This window comes from Symphalangus syndactylus, chromosome 8 (genome assembly GCF_028878055.3).
Source record: "Symphalangus syndactylus isolate Jambi chromosome 8, NHGRI_mSymSyn1-v2.1_pri, whole genome shotgun sequence".
NCBI lineage: Eukaryota > Metazoa > Chordata > Mammalia > Primates > Hylobatidae > Symphalangus > Symphalangus syndactylus.
Genome location: NC_072430.2, coordinates 60633791 through 60654199, shown reverse-complemented (window position 1 = coordinate 60654199; position 20409 = coordinate 60633791). Strand labels below are relative to the sequence as shown.

At 39.1% G+C, this 20409-nt stretch overlaps 1 protein-coding gene across 9 annotated transcripts in view; it reads left to right on the top strand.

The window, feature by feature from the left end:
* TMEM260 (transmembrane protein 260) overlaps positions 1-20409 on the top strand; it is a 311795-nt gene that overhangs the window by 273901 nt on the left and 17485 nt on the right. For all 9 annotated transcript variants that reach the window (XR_010122353.1, XR_008659486.2, XM_063645547.1 and 6 more), the window contains 3 exons: positions 7263-7434; positions 11107-11255; positions 19026-19202. Coding sequence is in view for 7 of the 9 variants with exons in the window: in XM_063645547.1 (XP_063501617.1) it covers positions 7263-7434; positions 11107-11255; positions 19026-19202 (498 nt within the window). In the remaining 2 variants the exon portion in view is untranslated. The remainder of the gene's footprint in view (positions 1-7262; positions 7435-11106; positions 11256-19025; positions 19203-20409) is intronic.

Sequence of the window (20409 nt, the reverse complement as noted above, 5' to 3'; positions counted from 1 at the left end):
GTTTTGATTTTTTTTATTTGTCCCAGGGGAATGGAATACACAGCACTTTTGCTAGGTGGCAAAATGTGCCTCATCACTCTGCAACATAGGGAATCAGGTAGGAAACAGTAATTTTTACATCAGTTACAAAGGCAGGGATAATATTCTGTTCCTAGAGGTGTTCATTTGCTTTGTGATACCCCAGGTATTCAACTTTAGGCTGTGTTTCTCAGCTCCATCAAATATAATGGACTTGGTAATAACAGAAAGGACATTGCTTGTCTCATTTTTTGATACTAATTACTGTTTTGTCATCTTTTTCTTTTTTCATAGAATGCTCTCAGAATTCATGCCAGTTTTTCTTTGAAGTTAGAAAGTTCACTTCCTTCTTGAAAAGAATGAAGTTATTGGCAATAGCAAATAATGCCTGGAGAGAAGTAAACAACTCAGGAAACTCATCCTCCCCTTGCTTCTCATTGATCTCATTCCCTAGCGATTTCTTGATCTCCAAAGGCAGAGAGGAACACAGGAGGCCTGTGATTCAGGGGAGAAGTGGAAAGGATCAACCTCTGCATGCAAGAAAATCATACAGATGCCATACAAATTCAAGTCAGAAATGGGCAGATTTCCTTTTGCATTTCTGAAAGGTTCTTTGAGTAAATGGAATGAACATAAAATTGCCTTAAACTCCAAGTGGAATCAGAAATCTTACTTTCTAAAAATAAAATTGGATTGCACTTAGGGGGAAAAAAGGACCTATTCTTGTGTACTGATTCCCTTTTTGTGGAAATGATTATAAACTCCAGAAGTAAGCAGTAGACTGATTTTTTTCTTTTTCTTTTTTTTTTTTTTAACGTTTTTAATGGTTAATATGTCTGTCTATAGTGATATTTTATTTTTTTTTATTATTTATTTATTTATTTTTTTATTATTATACTTTAGGGTTTTAGGGTACATGTGCACAATGTGCAGGTTTGTTACATATGTATCCATGTGCCATGTTGATTTCCTGCACCCATTAACTCGTCATTTAGCATTAGGTGTATCTCCTAATGCTGTCCCTCCCCCCTCCCCCCACCCCACAACAGTCCCCGGAGTGTGATGTTCCCCTTCCTGTGTCCATGAGTTCTCATTGTTCAATTCCCACCTATGAGTGAGAACATGCGGTATTTGGTTTTTTGTCCTTGCGACAGTTTACTGAGAATGATGCCTTCCAGTTTCATCCATGTCCCTACAAAGGACACGAACTCATCGTTTTTTATGGCTGCATAGTATTCCATGGTGTATATGTGCCACATTTTCTTAATCCAGTCTATCATTGTTGGACATTTGGGTTGGTTCCAACTCTTTGCTATTGTGAATAGTGCCGCAATAAACATACGTGTGCATGTGTCTTTATAGCAGCATGATTTATAGTCCTTTGGGTATATACCCAGTAATGGGATGGCTGGGTCAAATGGTATTTCTAGTTCGAGGTCCCTGAGGAGTCGCCACACTGACTTCCACAATGGTTGAACTAGTTTACAGTCCCACCAACAGTGTAAAAGTGTTCCTATTTCTCCACATCCTCTGCAGCACCTGTTGTTTCCTGATTTTTTAATGATGGCCATTCTAACTGGTGTGAGATGGTATCTCACTGTGGTTTTGATTTGCATTTCTCTGATGGCCAGTGATGATGAGCATTTCTTCATGTGTTTTTTGGCTGCATAAATGTCTTCTTTTGAGAAGTGTCTGTTCATGTCCTTTGCCCACTTTTTGATGGGGTTGTTTGTTTTTTTCTTGTAAATTTGTTTGAGTTCATTGTAGATTCTGGATATTAGCCCTTTGTCAGATGAGTAGGTTGCAAAAATTTTCTCCCATTGTGTAGGTTGCCTGTTCACTCTGATGGTAGTTTCTTTTGCTGTGCAGAAGCTCTTTAGTTTAATGAGATCCCATTTGTCGATTTTGGCTTTTGTTGCCATTGCTTTTGGTGTTTTAGACATGAAGTCCTTGCCCACGCCTACGTCCTGAATGGTATTGCCTAGGTTTTCTTGTAGGATTTTAATGGTTTTAGGTCTAACATATAAGTCTTTAATCCATCTTGAATTAATTTTTGTACAAGGTGTAAGGAAGGGATCCAGTTGCAGCTTTCTACATATGGCTAGCCAGTTTTCCCAGCACCATTTATTAAACAGGGAATCCTTTCCCCATTTCTTGTTTTTGTCAGGTTTGTCAAAGATCAGATAGTTGTAGCTATGCGGCATCATTTCTGAGGGCTCTGTTCTGTTCCATTGATCTATGTCTCTGTTGTGGTACCAGTACCATGCTGTTTTGGTTACTGTAGCCTTGTAGTATAGTTTAAAGTCAGGTAGCGTGATGCCTCCAGCTTTTTTCTTTTGGCTTCGGATTGACTTGGCGACGCGGGTTCTTTTTTGGTTCCATATGAACTTTAAAGTAGTTTTTTCCAATTCTGTGAAGAAAGTCATTGGTAGCTTGATGGGGATGGCATTGAATCTATAAATTACCTTGGGCAGTATGGCCATTTTCACGATATTGATTCTTCCAACCCATGAGCATGGAATGTTCTTCCATTTGTGTGTATCCTCTTTTATTTCATTGAGCAGTGGTTTGTAGTTCTCCTTGAAGAGGTCCTTCACATCCCTTGTAAGTTGGATTCCTAGGTATTTTATTCTCTTTGAAGCAATTGTGAATGGGAGTTCACTCATGATTTGGCTCTCTGTTTGTCTGTTATTGGTGTACAAGAATGCTTGTGATTTTTGTACATTAATTTTGTATCCTGAGACTTTGCTGAAGTTGCTAATCAGCTTAAGGAGATTTTGGGCTGAGACAATGGGGTTTTCTAGATATACAATCATGTCATCTGCAAACAGGGACAATTTGACTTCCTCTTTTCCTAATTGAATACCCTTTATTTCCTTCTCCTACCTGATTGCTCTGGCCAGAACTTCCAGCACTATGTTGAATAGGAGTGGTGAGAGAGGGCATCCCTGTCTTGTGCCAGTTTTCAGAGGGAATGCTTCCAGTTTTTGCCCATTCAGTATGATATTGGCTGTGGGTTTGTCGTAGATAGCTCTTATTATTTTGAGATACGTCCCATCAATACCTAATTTATTGAGAGTTTTTAGCATGAAGGGTTGTTGAATTTTGTCAAAGGCCTTTTCTGCATCTATTGAGATAATCATGTGGTTTTTGTCTTTGGTTCTGTTTATATGCTGGATTACATTTATTGATTTGCGTATGTTGAACCAGCCTTGCATCCCAGGGATGAAGCCCACTTGATCATGGTGGATAAGCTTTTTGATGTGCTGCTGGATTCGGTTTGCCAGTATTTTATTGAGGATTTTTGCATCAATGTTCATCAAGGATATTGGTCTGAAATTCTCTTTTTTGGTTATGTCTCTGCCACGTTTTGGTATCAGGACGATGCTGGCTTCATAAAATGTGTTAGGGAGGATTCCCTCTTTTTCTATCGATTGGAATAGTTTCAGAAGGAATGGTACCAGTTCCTCCTTGTACCTCTGGTAGAGTTCAGCTGTGAATCCATCAGGTCCTGGACTCTTTTTGGTTGGTAAGCTATTGATTATTGCCACAATTTCAGAACCTGTTATTGGTCTATTCAGAGATTCAACTTCTTCCTGGTTTAGTCTTGGGAGGGTGTATTTGTCGAGGAATTTATCCATTTCTTCTAGATTTTCTAGTTTATTTGCATAGAGGTGTTTGTAGTATTCTCTGATGGTAGATTGTATTTCTGTGGGATCAGTGGTGATATCCCCTTTTTCGTTTTTTATTGCATCTATTTGATTCTTCTCTCTTTTCTTCTTTATTAGTCTTGCTAGCGGTCCATCAATTTTGTTGATCTTTTCAAAAAACCAGCTCCTGGATTCATTAATTTTTTTGAAGGGTTTTTTGTGTCTCTATTTCCTTCAGTTCTGCTCTGATTTTAGTTATTTCTAGCCTTCTGCTAGCTTTTGAATGTGTTTGCTCTTGCTTTTCTAGTTCTTTTAATTGTGATGTTAGGGTGTCAATTTTGGATCTTTCCTGCTTTCTCTTGTGGGCATTTAGTGCTATAAATTTCCCTCTACACACTGCTTTGAATGTGTCCCAGAGATTCTGATATGTTGTGTCTTTGTTCTCGTTGGTTTCAAAGAACATCTGTATTTCTGCCTTCATTTCATTATGTACCCAATAGTCATTCAGGAGCAGGTTGTTCAGTTTCCATGTAGTTGAGCGGTTTTGAGTGAGTTTCTTAATCCTGAGTTCTAGTTTGATTGCATTGTGGTCTGAGAGACAGTTTGTTATAATTTCTGTTCTTTTACATTTGCTGAGGAGAGCTTTACTTCCAACTATGTGGTCAATTTTGGAATAGGTGTGGTGTGGTGCTGAAAAAAATGTATATTCTGTTGACTTGGGGTGGAGAGTTCTGTAGATGTCTATTAGGTCCACTTTATGTAGAGCTGAGTTCAATTCCTGGATATCCTTGTTAACTTTCTGTCTCGTTGATCTGTGTAATGCTGACAGTGGGGTGTTAAAATCTCCCATTATTATTGTGAGGGAGTTTACGTCCCTTTGTAGGTCACTGAGGACTTGCTTTATGAATCTGGGTGCTCCTGTGTTGGGTGCATATATATTTAGGATAGTTAGCTCTTCTTGTTGAATTGATCCCTTTACCATTATGTAATGGCCTTCTTTGTCTCTTTTGATCTTTGTTGGTTTAAAGTCTATTTTATCAGAGACTAGGATTGCAACCCCTGCCTTTTTTTGTTTTCCATTTGCTTGATAGATCTTCCTCCATCCCTTTATTTTGAGTCTGTGTGTGTCTCTGCACGTGAGATGGGTTTCCTGAATACAGCACACTGATGGGTCCTGACTCCTTATCCAGTTTGCCAGTCTGTGTCTTTTGATTGGAGCATTTAGCCCATTTACATTTAACGTTAATATTGTTATGTGTGAATCTGATCCTGTCATTATGATGTTAGTTGGTTATTTTGCTCGTTAGTTGCTATAGTTTCTTCCTAGCCTCAATGGTCTTTACAATTTGGCATGTTTTTGCAGTGGCTGGTACCGGTTGTTCCTTTCCATGTTTAGTGCTTCCTTCAGGAGCTCTTTTAGGGCAGGCCTGGTGGTGACAAAATCACTCAGCGTTTGCTTGTCTGTAAAGTATTTTATTTCTCCTTCACTTATGAAGCTTAGTTTGGCGGGATAGGAAATTCTGGGTTGAAAATTCTTTTCTTTAAGAATGTTGAATATCGGCCCCCACTCTCTTCTGGCTTGTAGAGTTTCTGCTGAGAGATCAGCTGTTAGTCTGATGGGCTTCCCTTTGTGGGTAACCCGACCTTTCTCTCTGGCTGCCCTTAACATTTTTTCCTTCATTTCAACTTTGGTGAATCTGACAATTATGTGTCTTGGAGTTGCCCTTCTCGAGGAGTATCTTTGTGGCGTTCTCTGTATTTCCTGAATCTGAATGCTGGCCTGCCTTGCTAGATTGGGGAAGTTCTCCTGGAAAATATCTTGCAGAGTGTTTTCCAACTTGGTTCCATTCTCCCCATCATTTTCAGGTACACCAATCAGACGTAGGTTTGGTCTTTTCACATAGTCCCAAATTTCTTGGAGGCTTTGTTCATTTCTTTTTATTCTTTTTTCTCTAAACTTCCCTTCTCTCTTCATTTCATTCATTTCATCTTCCATCAGCGATACCCTTTCTTCCAGTTGATCGCATCTGCTACTGAGGCTTCTGCAATCTTCACGTAGTTCTCGAAACTTGGCTTTCAGCTCCATCAGCTCCTTTAAGCCCTTCTCTCCATTGGTTATTCTAGTTATCCATTCTTCTAATTTTTTTTCAAAGTTTTTAACTTCTTTGCTATTGTTTTGAATTTCCTCTCGTAGCTCAGAGTAGTTTGATCGTCTGAAGCCTTCTTCTCTCAACTCATCAAAGTCATCCTCCATCCAGCTTTGTTCCGTTGCTGGTGAGGAACTGCGCTCCTTTGGAGGAGGAGAGGTGCTCTGTTTTTTAGAGTTTCCAGTTTTTTTGTTCTGTTTTTTCCCCATCTTTGTGGTTTTATCTACTTTTTGTCTTTGATGATGGTGATGTACAGATGGGTTTTTGGTGTGGATGTCCTTTCTGTTTGTTAGTTTTCCTTCTACCAGACAGGACCCTCAGCTGCAGGTCTGTTGGAGTTTACTAGAGGTCCACTCCAGACCCTGTTTGGCTGGGTGTCAGCAGCAGTGGCTGCAGAACAGCGGATTTTCGTGAGACCACAAATTCAGCTGTCTGATAGTTCCTCTGAAAGTTTTGTCTCAGAGGAGTACCCGGTTGAATGAGGTGTCAGTCTGCCCCTACTCGGGGGGTGCCTCCCAGTTAGGCTGCTCAGGGGTGAGGGACCCACTTTAGGAGGCAGTCTGTCCGTTCTCAGATCTCCAGCTGCGTGCTGGGAGAACCACTACTCTCTTCAAAGCTGTCAGTCAGACAGGGACATTTAAGTCTGTGGAGGTTCTTGCTGAGTTTTTGTTTGTCTGTGCCCTGCCCCCAGAGGTGGAGCCTACAGAAGCAGGCAGGCCTCCTTGAGCTGTGGTGGGCTCCACCCAGTTCGAGCTTCCTGGCTGCTTTGTTTACCTAAGCAAGCCTGGGCAATGGCAGGCGCCCCTCCCCCAGCCTCGCTGCCGCCTGGCAGCTTGATCTCAGACTGCTGTGCTAGCAATCAGCGAGACTCCGTGGGCATAGGACCCTCCGAGCCAGGTGCGGGACACAATCTCCTAGTGTGCCGTTTTCCAGGCCCGTTGGAAAAGCGCAGTATTAGGACGGGACTGACCCGATATTCCAGGTGCCGTCTGTTTCCCCTTTCTTTGACTAGGAAAGGGAACTCCCTGACCCCTTGCGCTTCCCGAGTGAGGCAATGCCTCGCTCTGCTTCGGCTCGCGCACAGTGCGCTTCACCGACTGTCCTGCACCCACTGTTAGGCACTCCCTAGTGAGATGAAACCGGTACCTCAAGCAGAAATGCAGAAATCACCCGTCTTCTGTGTCGCTGGGGCTGGGAGCTGGAGACCGGAGCTGTTCCTATTCCGCCATCTTGGCTCCTATCGACTGATTTTTTTTCAATTGCACAATTAGCCGCTGCTTATCAGATGATAGTGTTCTCTCTTCAAATATACGTATTATTTTAGAATATATTGAAACACTAAATGTTGACTGTATGATGGGAAAAGAATGGCATAGAAAATAAGCCTAGTCTTATTAAAACTGTAGCAAAGTGTTGCTATTTTAATTTTTTGAATCCTTTTATTTAGTGTTTGTGACCAAAGGACCAACTATGTGATCGATAAGTTCGCGAAGAACCTTCTCACCTCTATGCCTCATGATGCAATTATCTTACTCAGAGGAGATTTGCCAGGAAATTCTCTCCGTTACATGCATTACTGTGAGGGGTTGAGGCCTGACATTTCATTAGTGGATCAGGAAGTAAGTATATGAAAAATATACTTAGAATATAGCGATGATTTAAAAGCATATGTTTTGGAAAAAATCTTTTTAAAATGGTGGATGGGTACAGTTTTCATGATCACTGTTAGGTAGAATATATATGACATTCTACATGTTAGGTAGAATATATATGAGCATACTTTTTTTTTATTTTAACTAATAGCATAAGTCACACTAGTTGCTTCTTTCTCTTTTAAAAACTTTTAAACTGAATGTTTTAAGAATTAGTGTGTTTCATGTTAGATTCATGTTTTAGGTCTCCAGTTCATGTGACAAACCATAAAAGTGTTTGTTGTATGGTAAATCTATTTTTAAATTGTTATTTTACATTCAGGCCAGGTGCAGTGGCTCACGCCTGTAATCCCAGCACTTTGGGAGGCTGAGGCTGGTGGATCACGAGGTCAGGAGATCGAGACCATCCTGGCTAACATGGTGAAACCCCGTCTCTACTAAAAATACAAAAAATTAGCTGGGCGTGGTGGCACGTGCCTGTAGTCCCAGCTACTCGGGAGGCTGAGGCAGGAGAATGGTGTGAACCTGGGAGGCAGAGTTTGCAGTGAGCTGAGATCGCGTCACTGCACTCCAGCCTGGGTGACAGAGCGAGACTCCGTCTCAGAAAAAAAAAAAAAAAAGATTGTTATTTTATATTCAGCTAACTCAGCCATTCAAATTTACCTTGCCCATTGGTCCAGGGATTAAAATAAATTATATTGAATATGAAATCATACCGCAGGTAAGTAAACATTTCACTCAAAATAGAAATTAGTAACCATAATTATGCTATAGAATTTTTATATAAACTTTGTTAATGCTATGACAAAAATACATTAAGAGAGGACTCGTGAAAATTTTGAGGGCTATGAAAACTTTTTTTTCACTGAAGAACTATTTAAACTGTAAGATTTATTATTTAAGCCATAGATACATAAAAGGGAAGAAACCTGTCTCTGGTGTTTTTAGAGCAGTCATTAGGAAAAGAGAAATTCTTAATCTTAAAAGAATAATATGATGAATTCAGTTGAACAAATTATTAGGCATAGTACTTAATGCGCTTTGTTGAATTAATGAATAATTATAATTTTTGGAGAAAACTTTGTAAACAGATTTGTGAATATACAATTTTACATTTTTATAAGCAGTTGCATTTATATCATGGATGTCAATTGATTAATTTGAACTTCAGTCTACATTCTGACAAAAGCTATGTTACTTGTTAATAACATGGTTCCACACTATTTTAAACACTGTTTAGGATGTCAGCTCCTGTAGTTGAGAAGCATGGATTAGAAAGTGAACTAGACCTAAACTCAAGTCCTCATTCTGTCACTTCCTGGATATGTGACATGGGGCTAATGATTTTTCCTCTCAGAGCTTCTGTCCTTATTTATGAAATGTAAGTCATCATTATATAAGTTAGGGTGCATTTGAATGCAAGAAACAGAATACCTGACGTAAATGACTGAGTTTTTAGCCTCACATGAGAAGCAGTCTGGAGATAGGTGATGTTAGGATTGATAATATGAGCAGTTCAGGGACGTCAGTTTCTGAGGCAGCTTTTCTGCCATTCTCTTGACTTTTCCCTCCCAGTCACAGGATGGTTGCCCAGTTCCAAACATCACAATCTAAAACAAAGCACGGTGCTTCTTCTGGGGTATCTCCCTCTCTCTTTCAATTTATTGGAAATAACATGTGCCCCAGAAGCCCCCCAGCAGACCTCCACTCAGGCCCCACTGACCAATACCGAGTCATATACTCACACCTAAACTGCTCATTAGCAAAGGAGAATGACTAGACTGAGAACATTGCAGCCTGAGCTACCTGATCAAAATCAAGATTGCATTAGTGAAAAAGAAGAAGATATTCATTGTTGAGTGGGCAATCAACAGTGTCTGATACAGTTATTCTCATATAGCAAGGTTATTATGAGAACCAAATGAGGAACAGTAAAGTCCATAGCACACAGTGGGTATGTAATTAATATTAATATCCTCCAGAACTAATGGGTAATAAAGCCTAATTCAGTAAGTATTTTTTGAGTATTTACAGTTTAGACTTAGATTAAAATTAATTTGTCATTTGCTAGGTAATGTCTTATATAAGACAAGTAAAACATAAGCACAATTTCTCAAATGATGATATCCGAACATAACAAAGCTTTGGTGTGGTGTAAATGGGAGTCTCTTCTTTAAAAAGAGGGAATGAATACATATCAAAGTATAGAGTTAAGTATGTGTTAAGTATAGAACTAGGTAAAATGATTTTTTCTAATATAAGTAAATTATTTAAATCAAAAGAATGTGTAAACTTGTAAGGATATGTAATTAATATAGGGCTACTAATAAATTCAGATAATTTGAAATGCCAAAAGAGTTTTTAACTTTGAGGCCTAGATTATTACATAATTGAGCTTCTCCAGGGCAGGGATTATATCTTATTCATTATAGATGAGCATACTTGATTTTTTGAATGAATAAAATAATGGCTATTTTGTCTAGGTTGTCTAGTCTGGCCATCAAAGGCATTTCAACTTCAGCAAACATGATTTGAGAACTGGCCAGGCGTGGTGGCTCACGCCTGTAATCCCAGAACTTTGGGAGGCCGAGGCGGGTGGATCACTTGAGGCCAGGAGTTCGACACCAGCCTGGCCAACATGGTGAAACCCTGTGTCTACCAAAAATACAAAAATTAGTCGGGTGTAGTGGCACGTGCCTGTAATCTCAGCTACTCGGGAGGCTGAGGTAGGAGAATTGCTTGAACCCAGAAGGTGGAGCTTGCAGTGGGCTCTGATCATGCCACTGTACTCCAGCCTGGGTGACAGAGTGAGACTGTCTCAAAATAATAATAATAAATTTGAGAACTATTCTATGCCAGGCAGTGTGCTAGGTGCGTGCAGATACACAGAGATGAAAAAATACAGTGCCTTTTCTCTAGGAGCTCACAGTCTGGTGAGGAACAGGCTCTAATAGAGGTGAGTACAAAGTACTAGAGGATCGTGCCATTCTGGCTATGGAGACAGAGGAGGGCATCAGAGGAAGTGATATTTACACTGGTTCTGAAAGTTGAATACATGTTCTCTAGGTCAGTGGTCCCCAACCTTTTTTACACCAGGGACCAGTTTCGTGAAGGACAGTATTTCCACGGACTGTGGGTTGGGGGTGGGGGTGGGGAATGGTCTTGGGATGAAACTGTTCCACCTCAGATCATCAGGCATTAGATTCTCATAAGGAGCATGCAGCTTAGATCTCTCACATGTGCGGTTCACAATAGGTTCACACTCCTGTGAAAATCTAATGCTGCCACTGATCTGGCAGGAGGCAGAGCACAACAGTAGTGCTGGCCCCTACTGTGTGGCCCAGTTTGGGGACCCCTGCTGTAGGTATAAGAATGGGGGAAGGTCCTTCTGGGGAGTCAAATGCGGCAGGTAAATTGGAAGAAGGTACTGATGTGACTGATGATAGTCATAATAAAATCCAAGGTTTATGTCACTGAAAAAGTAATCAGTACCACATTCTCAGTTGTGCTTATATTTTTCAATTATATATATATTAGGTTGGTACAAAAGTAATTTAGGTTTTTGCCATTACTTGATAAACTTGATTCTTTTTGAGGAATATATTAAAGGTCTGACATTATGTGTGACTTTTCTGGCAGATGATGACTTATGAGTGGTATTTACCCAAGATGGCAAAGCACTTGCCAGGTGTCAACTTTCCTGGGAACCGGTGGAATCCTGTGGAAGGAATATTACCTAGTGGAATGGTCACATTTAATCTTTATCATTTTCTGGAAGTAAATAAACAGTAAGCATTCTTTTTATATAATAGCTTTTCTAAAATCTTAAGCTTTTCTAAAATTGTTTCTGTAGCAGCTGTGCCTCATCCAAAAGACCAATTTTCTATACCTATTTCCCTGTCACTGGTGAGATTATCTTTGTAATTAAATTGAATATCTGTGCATAAATGAGGCCAGGCAGAAATAAATGTTATTGTTTTGGATAAAGGAAAAATACAGACAGATTAGCAAGAACAGCAAATAAGATCTTAGTACAATTCACAGAAATTGGAGATGTGCCTGCCTACTTGAAATCATTGCAGGTGGATGGCAAGCAATTATAGTTCCCCCCACCAACACTATGGCTCCCCTTTTAAGTGTAAAGCAAATGTTTTCAGGAATAATCACTATATAAAAATAGCTTAAGAATTTTTATAAAGGATAAGACATTTGTATAAATAAGAAAAACACCTACAGTTTATGCTAGCTGAGATAAAATATGAGAATTTTGAATTCTATACTTGAGAACATAAAATTATTTGTAGTTAGGTCAAGAATAAATAATTCCCCCGATGATACAGTGTTGAACATTTCTTCTGCCATAAAGTGCTTGAGATTGTCCAGAGCTTGAAGGAGAAACACTTATTTCATGATTTATTTTTTCTTATAAAGAAGACTTCAGAATGTCTTTGTAAATCCCAAAGTTAAATTATCCCTTGCTAAGAACATAATAATGTGGTATTTTGGGTGTTTAGAGCCTGAAGTTGATGTGGCTCGTGGAGTAAACGAAAGTAATGGGTATAAATGTGCTGTGAGAGTAACATTTAATTATTCTATTCTAGATAAAATATTAGGAACCATTAACATCCCCAAGTTGGCATTTTTGTGAATTTTTGAGAATTCAATCCCACAAGCATTTACTGAATGTCTACTATGTTACAGCTTGTATTAGGCTCCAGCAGTAGAAAGATGAATGAGACTCAGTTCCAAATCCAAATAGAACACAATCTAGTTGTATACATACATAGATGTGAATACGACTAGCCATAATTTGGTGGGATAAGTTCTATACTATCAATGCCTTGTAAAGTGTCAGACATAGTAAATGCTCGATAGGTATTTACTGAATAGATAGATGATTTAACTGACAACATATGCCAAGTATTCTGGCAGCATGGATAAGGAAGCCATTAATTCTGTTTGGGGACATTGTTTCAGCATTTATTTAATAAAAATTGCGTGTCCAAAATGTTCCAAGAACAATATGATGGAAGTATCGTATGTTCTTTGAGGAAACTCTAAACAACACAGAAAAGTGTAAAGACGATCAGTATCATCTGTCTTCCAAGGACAGCTGCAGTTAATATTTTGATAAATGTTGTTGGATTCCACTCATCTTTAACATAAATGACTTATTTTTAAAACATACACATACTCATACATACTGTATTATATATAGCTGGGATATCACTTTCTGTCCAATTTTTTTTAACCTACCATTATATCATAAGCATTTCCCCATGTATATTATTGTCATTTTTGGCTAATATTCTCATAAGATGCATAGTAATTTAACAAATATTGTATTTTGGGGATATTCTGTTTCAAGACTTTTGCTATTATAATATACAATGATGGTGAACATTCTGCCCCCTAAAGTTTTGTTAATATTTTTGACTAACAAAGATCGCTGCATAAATATGACTTACTAATATCAGTTTTTTAAATACTTTTTAAAAGTTTCATGTGCTTGTTACAGAATGAGAAATTTTTTAAAAAACAAAGAAAACATGGTCCTATTCACTCAGAAACAACACATATATAAAAAATGCATATTTTTTACAAAGGCGAAAGCATAAGTGTCCTGTTTTTTATATTTACTATCATAAAACGATTTCCTTATGTTTTTACAAACTATTTGTAAATACACGTACTGTAATTTAAAAATAATAAGTGAATAAAACTATTCGGAGATATTTAACATGTTATCTAATTTTAACTATAATAAAATTATACCTACAACAACTGCTTTTGTATATGTAGGTTTTTTTGTGGAGGGGAAGAATTTTAAATTATTAGTATAGATTCTCAGAAGTAAAATTACTAACTCAAAGGACCTGAGTTATTTAAAGGCACGTGATAGAGATTTTTTTACCCCCCAAAGGGATGGACCATCATCATATGAAAGTTATCTAAATGCATACCTCTGAAAGGAAGCTAGCCAATGTTTAGTGAGCACCTATTTTATTTTTAACATGCAGTAATATTTACTTTTCTTTTTAGGGGGTGTGGTATACAGTTCTATGAATTTTAACCCATGTATACATTTGTGTAACCACCACAGCAGTCAGGACACAGAGCAGTCCATGATTCCATAAACTTTCTTGTGCTGCTCCCGTATAGTCATACTGTCTCCTCAGGCCTAACCCTGGCAACCATGGATCTGTTCTTCATTATTATAGCTTTACCTTTTCCTGAATGTCATATAAATAGAATCAAAGTATGTAACCTGCTGATATTGGCATGTTTCAGTTAGTGTAATGCCTTTGAGAACCATCCTAGTTGCTGTGTATATCAATAGTTTATTCTTTTTGTTTCTAAGTAATATTTCATTGTATGGATGTACCGTAGTTTGTCTATCCATTTACTCATTGAAGGACAGTTGGGTTGTTTCCGGTTTGGGGCATTTATAAATAGAGCTGCCATAAACATTCATATACAGGTTTGTGTGTGAGTATGTTTTCTGCATAGGGTTGGGATTGAGTTGTTTTCTTATTGTTGAGTTTTGAAAGTTCTGTATATATTCTAGGTACACAACCTCTGTCAAATATGCAATTTGTAAATATTGTCTCGCAGTTAGTTGTGTATCTTTTACAAGTGTCTTTTGCAGAGCAAAACTTTTTTATTTCTTTGAAACTCAAATCTGGTTTTTTTCTTCTATGAATTATATTTTTGGTATCATATCTAAGAACTCTTTGCCTAATGCCAGGTCACAAAGATTTTCTCATGTTTTCTTCTATGAGTTCTATAGTTTTATTTTTGTGTTTGGATGTCAAATTGTCCTCATACTCTTTGCTACAAAGATTATCCTTTCTTCATTGCATTGTATTTGCACTTTTCTCTGTCTACACAAAAGAAAAAAATCTTCTGGCGTTTTTTATTGGTTTTAACTTAATTTGCGTTTTTGTAATTTATCTTTTTCATCCTTTTGTTTCTAACCTATATCATATTTAAAATGGGTGTTTTATAGACAGAATATATTTGAGTCTTATTTTACTATCTCAGATATCTCTATATTTAATTGCTGTGTTTAGACCATTTGCATTTAATGTAAATACTGATATGTTTAGATGTATGTCTACTATTTTATTATCTTTTTTTAGATTGACTTTTTGTATTTTTTTTTTTCTTTTGAGATGGAGTCTCACTCTGTCACTCAGACAGGAGTATAGTGGCACAATCTTGACTCACTGTAACCTCCACCTCCCAGGTTCTAGCAATTCTCCTGCCTCAGCCTCCTGAGTAGCTGGGATTACAGGCATGTGCCACCACGCCCAGCTAATTTTTGTATTTTTAGTAGAGACGGGGTTTCACCATGTTGGCCAGGCTGGTCTCAAACTCCTGACCTCGAGTGATCCACCTGCCTCGGCCTGCCAAAGTGCTAGGATTACAGGCATGAGCCACCGCGCCTGGCTGACTTTTTGTATTTCTTTTTGAAATGTTTATTGAGATTTTTTACTATGTCGCTTGGTAAAGTTTTTGTTTTTGTTGTTTAGTTTTTTTTTGAAGCTGGTTGCTGTTGAGATTACAGCATCCATACTTAACTTTTCATGGTCTACTTAGGAGTAATAATTTACCACTTCAAGCAGAATATGGCAACCTTACTGCCATATAAGTCTTTTACATTTTGTGTTATATATTATGTCAGGTAGGGTCATTTTTATTTCAGTTGTCATACATATATTAAAGAACTTAAGAGAAAAAATATTTTACAATATTTATCAGATACTTACCAGATCTGTTGTTCTTTCTTCAATCCTGATATTCCACATTTTCCTCTTGTATGATTTCCCTTCATTCTGAGGATATTCCTTAAGCATTTCTTTTAAACCAAAACTATTAGCAGTGAATTCTCTTAGTTTTCCTTTATCTGAATGTCTTTATTTCACCTTTCTTTTTGAAGGATATTTGTGGAAATAGAATTCTGGGTTGATAATACTGTCTTCCTCCGCATTTTAAAAATGTTACTTTAGGCAGGGCACAGTGGCTCGTGCCTGTAATTCCAGCACTTTGGGAGGCTGAGACAGGAGGATTGCTTGAGCCCAGGAGTTCAAGACCAACCTTGACTGCATAGGGAGACCCTGTCGCTACAAAAAAATAAAAATAAAGAATTAGCTGGACGTGGTGGCACACACCTGTGGTCCCAAATACTTGGGCAGCTGAGATGGGAAGATTGTTTGAATCCAGGAGTTTGAGGCTGCAGTGAGCTATGATTGTGCCACTGCACTCCAGCCTAGGCAACAGAGCAAAACCCTATCTCAAAAAAATAATAAAAAAAGAAGAAGAAAAAAAGTAAGTTACATTTTTTGGCCTGTGTAGCTTCTAATTAGAAATCCAGAGTAATTCAAATAATTGTTCCCCTAGGTGAAATCTATTGTTTTTCTCTGGCCATTTTCAAGACTTTTTGTCTTTAGTTTTCAGCAGTTTGATTATGATATATTTTAGGATGGATTTTTTTTTCTTTTTTTTTGAGACGGAGTCTCGCTCTGTTGCCCAGGCTGGAGTGCAGTGGCGCAATCTCAGCTCACTGCAAGCTCCGCCTCCCGGGTTCACGCCATTCTCCCGCCTCAGCCTCTCCGAGTAGCTGGGACTACAGGCACCCGCCACCACGCCCGGCTAATTTTTTTGTATTTTTAGTAGAGACGGAGTTTCACCATGGTCTTGATCTCCTGACCTCGTGATCCGCCCGCCTCGGCCTCCCAAAGTGCTGGGATTACAAGCATGAGCCACTGCGCCTGGCTAGGATGGATTTCTTTGAGTTGTTTGGAGTTCGCCAAGTTTCTTCAACCTGTAAGATTGTATCTTTCACAAAATTTGGGAACTTTTCATACATTACGTCTTTAAATAATTTTTCCTGTTTCACAGTCTTTCTTTTCTCCTTCTGAGACTCTGATGAAATGAATTTAGACCTTTTGATATTGTCCCACAGATGCCTGAACTCTGTACTTTTTTCAGTGTTTTTCTTTTTTTGTTTAAATTGTATCTTTTCTCTCTCTCTCTTCAAATTCCCTGACATACTGTCTCGCCAAACTTATATTAAGCCATTTGGTTCCTTTTTACATATTTTACTTTTTTGTTGAGCTTCTCCATCTTTCCTTTTGTTTCTAGAGTATTTGCCCTTACTTCTTGATGCATGCTTATAATAGTTGTTTTAAAGTATTTGACAATTCTAGCATTTGTGTCATCTTAGAATTGACATCTCTTGATTGTTTTTTCCCTTATGAGTTGAGATTTTTCTGGTTCTTCATATGCTGAGTAATTTTGGATTGTATCCTGCACATTTTGAATATTTGGGTCTTATTTAAATCCCAGGGAGAATGACGACTTTTTGGTTTGTTTGTTTAGCAAGCCCTTGGCCAGGTTAATCTCAGGTTTCAAATTCTGGCCTGCCTTCTATGAACTGTGGTTCCAACACCGGTTCTGTTTCCAAAGCATTTGCAGTGCTATTTGGATCAATCCCATGTGTGTGCTACTGTTACCAGTGGCGAGTGTCTGAGTTACTGGCAGCAAACTCATACGGGGCTGCAGCAGCCTCAGTTCTTGCCTCCTCAGAAGAAAGAATTCAACTGAGGGGAATAAGACAGAAGTAGAGACCAAGGCACATTTTAGAGCAGGAGTAAATGTTTATTAAAAGCTCTAAAGCAGAAATGAAAGGAAGGAAACTACACTTGGAAGAAGGCCAAGCAGGCGACTTGAAAGATAAGTGCCCCATTTGACCTTAGACTCAGGGTTTTATATGTTGGCATACTTCTAGGGTCTTGCATCCCTTCTCCCCTGATTCTTCCCTGGGGGTGGGCTGTCCAGATGTGCAGTAGCCTGCTAGCACTTGGGAGGTGAGAATGTGCAGTGTGGGCCAGGCACGGTGACTCACGCCAGTAATCCTAGCACTTTGGGAGGCTGAGGTGGGTGGTTCACCTGAGGTCAGGAGTTCAAGACCAGCCTGGCCAACATGGCGAAACCCTGTCTGTACTAAAAATACAAAATTTAGCCGGGCATGGTGGTGCATGCCTGTAATCCCAGCTACTCCAGAGGCTGAGGCAGGAGGATTGCTTGAGCCTGGGAGGCAGAAGTTGCAGTGAGCTGAGATGTGCCACTGCACTCCATCCTGGGCTAGAAAGCAAGACTCTGTCTCCAAAACAAAAAAAAAAGAAAAGAGAGAGAGAGAGACTGTGCAGTTTGTTTACTGGAGTTGTATGCATGCTCACTTGTGTTCTTTGCTCACTGGTGGAATATCCCTAGAAGGTCATACCAGTTAAACTCTGCTATTTTGCCTCTTAGTGCACATGCTTGAGCCCACTCATTCAACTCGAGATCTTTTCGGGAAGCTGCTGATCACCAGTTTCAGGTGTTTCTATCTATCTATTGGGAAACTGCCTTTTCCTGGTGCTGACTGTGACCAGTTATTATTTTAGAGAAGCAGTGTGACAACTGTCTGGCCATCACCTGATGGTTGTCTGAAATTCCTGGTGGGGTTGGGGCAGGATGGCAGAGAGCCCTCTCCTGCCCTGCTCATGCCTGACTAGCTACCTATGGTAACACTAACGGGTACCCAGTCTGGAACCTGGGTGGTGGTCTGCCCTGTGGTTAATTTTACAAACTCTGTTTAGGGTTAGACCTGTGCATGCTCAACTCAGAGATAAGCTGAGGATACAACTTTATGGGATGGCTCTCTGCATCTCTCTCCTTTCTGTGGTCACCCCATTACTTTCCAATTTGCTGGGGCCTTCAATTTTGGTTCTCTAGCCAGAAAGCTGGGGCTTTAATTTCTTTCTTCTGCTGTGCCCTTCCTGTGACTGTGTCTGCATCTGGAGCCAGGCTGAAGGAGAGAGAGAGAGAAAAAGCAATGGAGATTTGCCCCACACTCTTGGAACCATGATGCCTCTGCTTAGAGAGAAGGGTTCCCCTCCCTCAGAGTTTTGGGTGCCTGCCAACCCACCACTACTATCACTATGCTGCTGCCTCCACTAATGCCACGGTGTTGCCTGGCACCTGGGAAAGGAGAGAAAGAAAAAGACCTGGGGGATTCCCTCCACTCTCTCCAAACCTTGGTCCCCTTTTCTGCTTCTTGGGCTACAAAAAATGGGGGGACTTTTCTTGGAGCTTTTTTTGTCCTTATTTGAGACATACTTCTGAGTTTTAAGCTTCGTTTTTCCCCCATGAGATGGGCGTCTCGCTGTGTTGCCCAGGCTGGTCTCAAACCCCTGGCCTCAAGCGATTCTCCCACCTCAGCCCCAAAGTGCTGGGATTACAAGTGTGAACCACCATGTCCGCCTCTATTATGCTTTGAGACTGTTAATTATATTAGATATCTCATTAATCTTCAACAGTTCTGAAAGATAGTTGCCATACCTCTTTCACAAGTGAGAAGACTAAACACAGGTAGTTAAGTAATTTTTCCAAAATCATATAGGTAATAAATGTTGGGAAAAAATCTAAAAATGATCTTTCATGAATTATATTTACTTAACATTTAAAACTTTAAATTTTAAGTACATCATGTATTTTTCTGTTTCCAACAGAAAAGAAACATTTGTTTGCATAGGAATTCATGAAGGCGACCCAACCTGGAAAAAGAACTATTCACTTTGGCCATGGGGGTCTTGTGACAAATTAGTTCCTTTGGAGATTGTATTCAACCCTGAGGAATGGATTAAACTTACAAAAAATATCTATAACTGGACTGAAGAATATGGAAGGTATGAACAGCAGTTGCATTTTGATGCATGTAAACGTAGCAGTTTTGAATACCCAAAAAAACTACTACATTTTGAGATGCCTTTTAATTTTTTGTTAATTGTTAATATTGTTACTTGCTACCCACAAAATACCATAAAACAACAGAAAGAGATCATGTCCTTCTCGTTCTCCTACTTACAGAACAATGGGGAGAAAGGAGGGAAGAGGGTGCTGGTTGCGTGGATACCATGATGGTTAGATGCATGGCACCTTCTACTTCCAAGTCTTTGAATGCCGCATCGTCTGCCATCCTATAGCTCATTACCCTAAAAGCAGAAGAGGTTCATTAGCTGCAGTTGAACTTTAAAAGGCATTCTGTTGTTTATGATAGTTTCCATATGCACAAACTTGTCATTTTTTTTTTTCTTTAAGAATGGCAGATAACTTCTCTGTGAGGGAAGACTCAGCTTTGAGTAGCTTTGTTTTCAGAGTTTCTTGGCATCAATCTGGTTATGTTGTTGGGGCATTACTAGCCTTCCATTAAGCATTTCTACATAGAGCTTAATCTTTCCTATATAGAAAATGAGTCACTATCTAGGCTGCTCTACCTATGGAGTAGCGATTCTTTTACTTGATTTCACACACACACACAGAGTCACTATCTAAAGAAATGTGCCTCCATTACCTACTTTTAAAATTATGAATTATTTAAAGATTATATAACCTATTGCTTATAATCTAAGAGCAACAGACAAGATTATATTTTAAAACACTGTAAAGGTTTTTTGAAAAGTCAGTATGCAGAAATACAGACCACATTGTTGTATAACAGCCAGAGATGGATGATCAAAACTCTGTGGCCGTCATAAGAAAAAGCCAGAACAGCTGACAACTAGTACACGTGTATAACTTTGCTCATTATCCCCATTCTATCAAATATGTATGTAGTAAGAAAATTTTTAATTAAGAGAAAGAAAAATCAAATGGCCTGGCCATTGTTCTTTGAGCAGCATCAAAGCTCCAGCAGTGATTTTCCAAGCCAGGAGTCCCCTCCCTTCAGGCTGATCCCCTTGTTTCACGGCTCTTTCTTTGGCTCTTACCTCTGTCCATAGAGTGACCTACATCTCACCTCTGCCCTGTTGCCATCTGACATATAGTTCTTATGAACGCCTGGCTCCCCAGATACTTTCAGTGTCTTCCCATGAATCTTCTGTTTGCTCTCTTGAG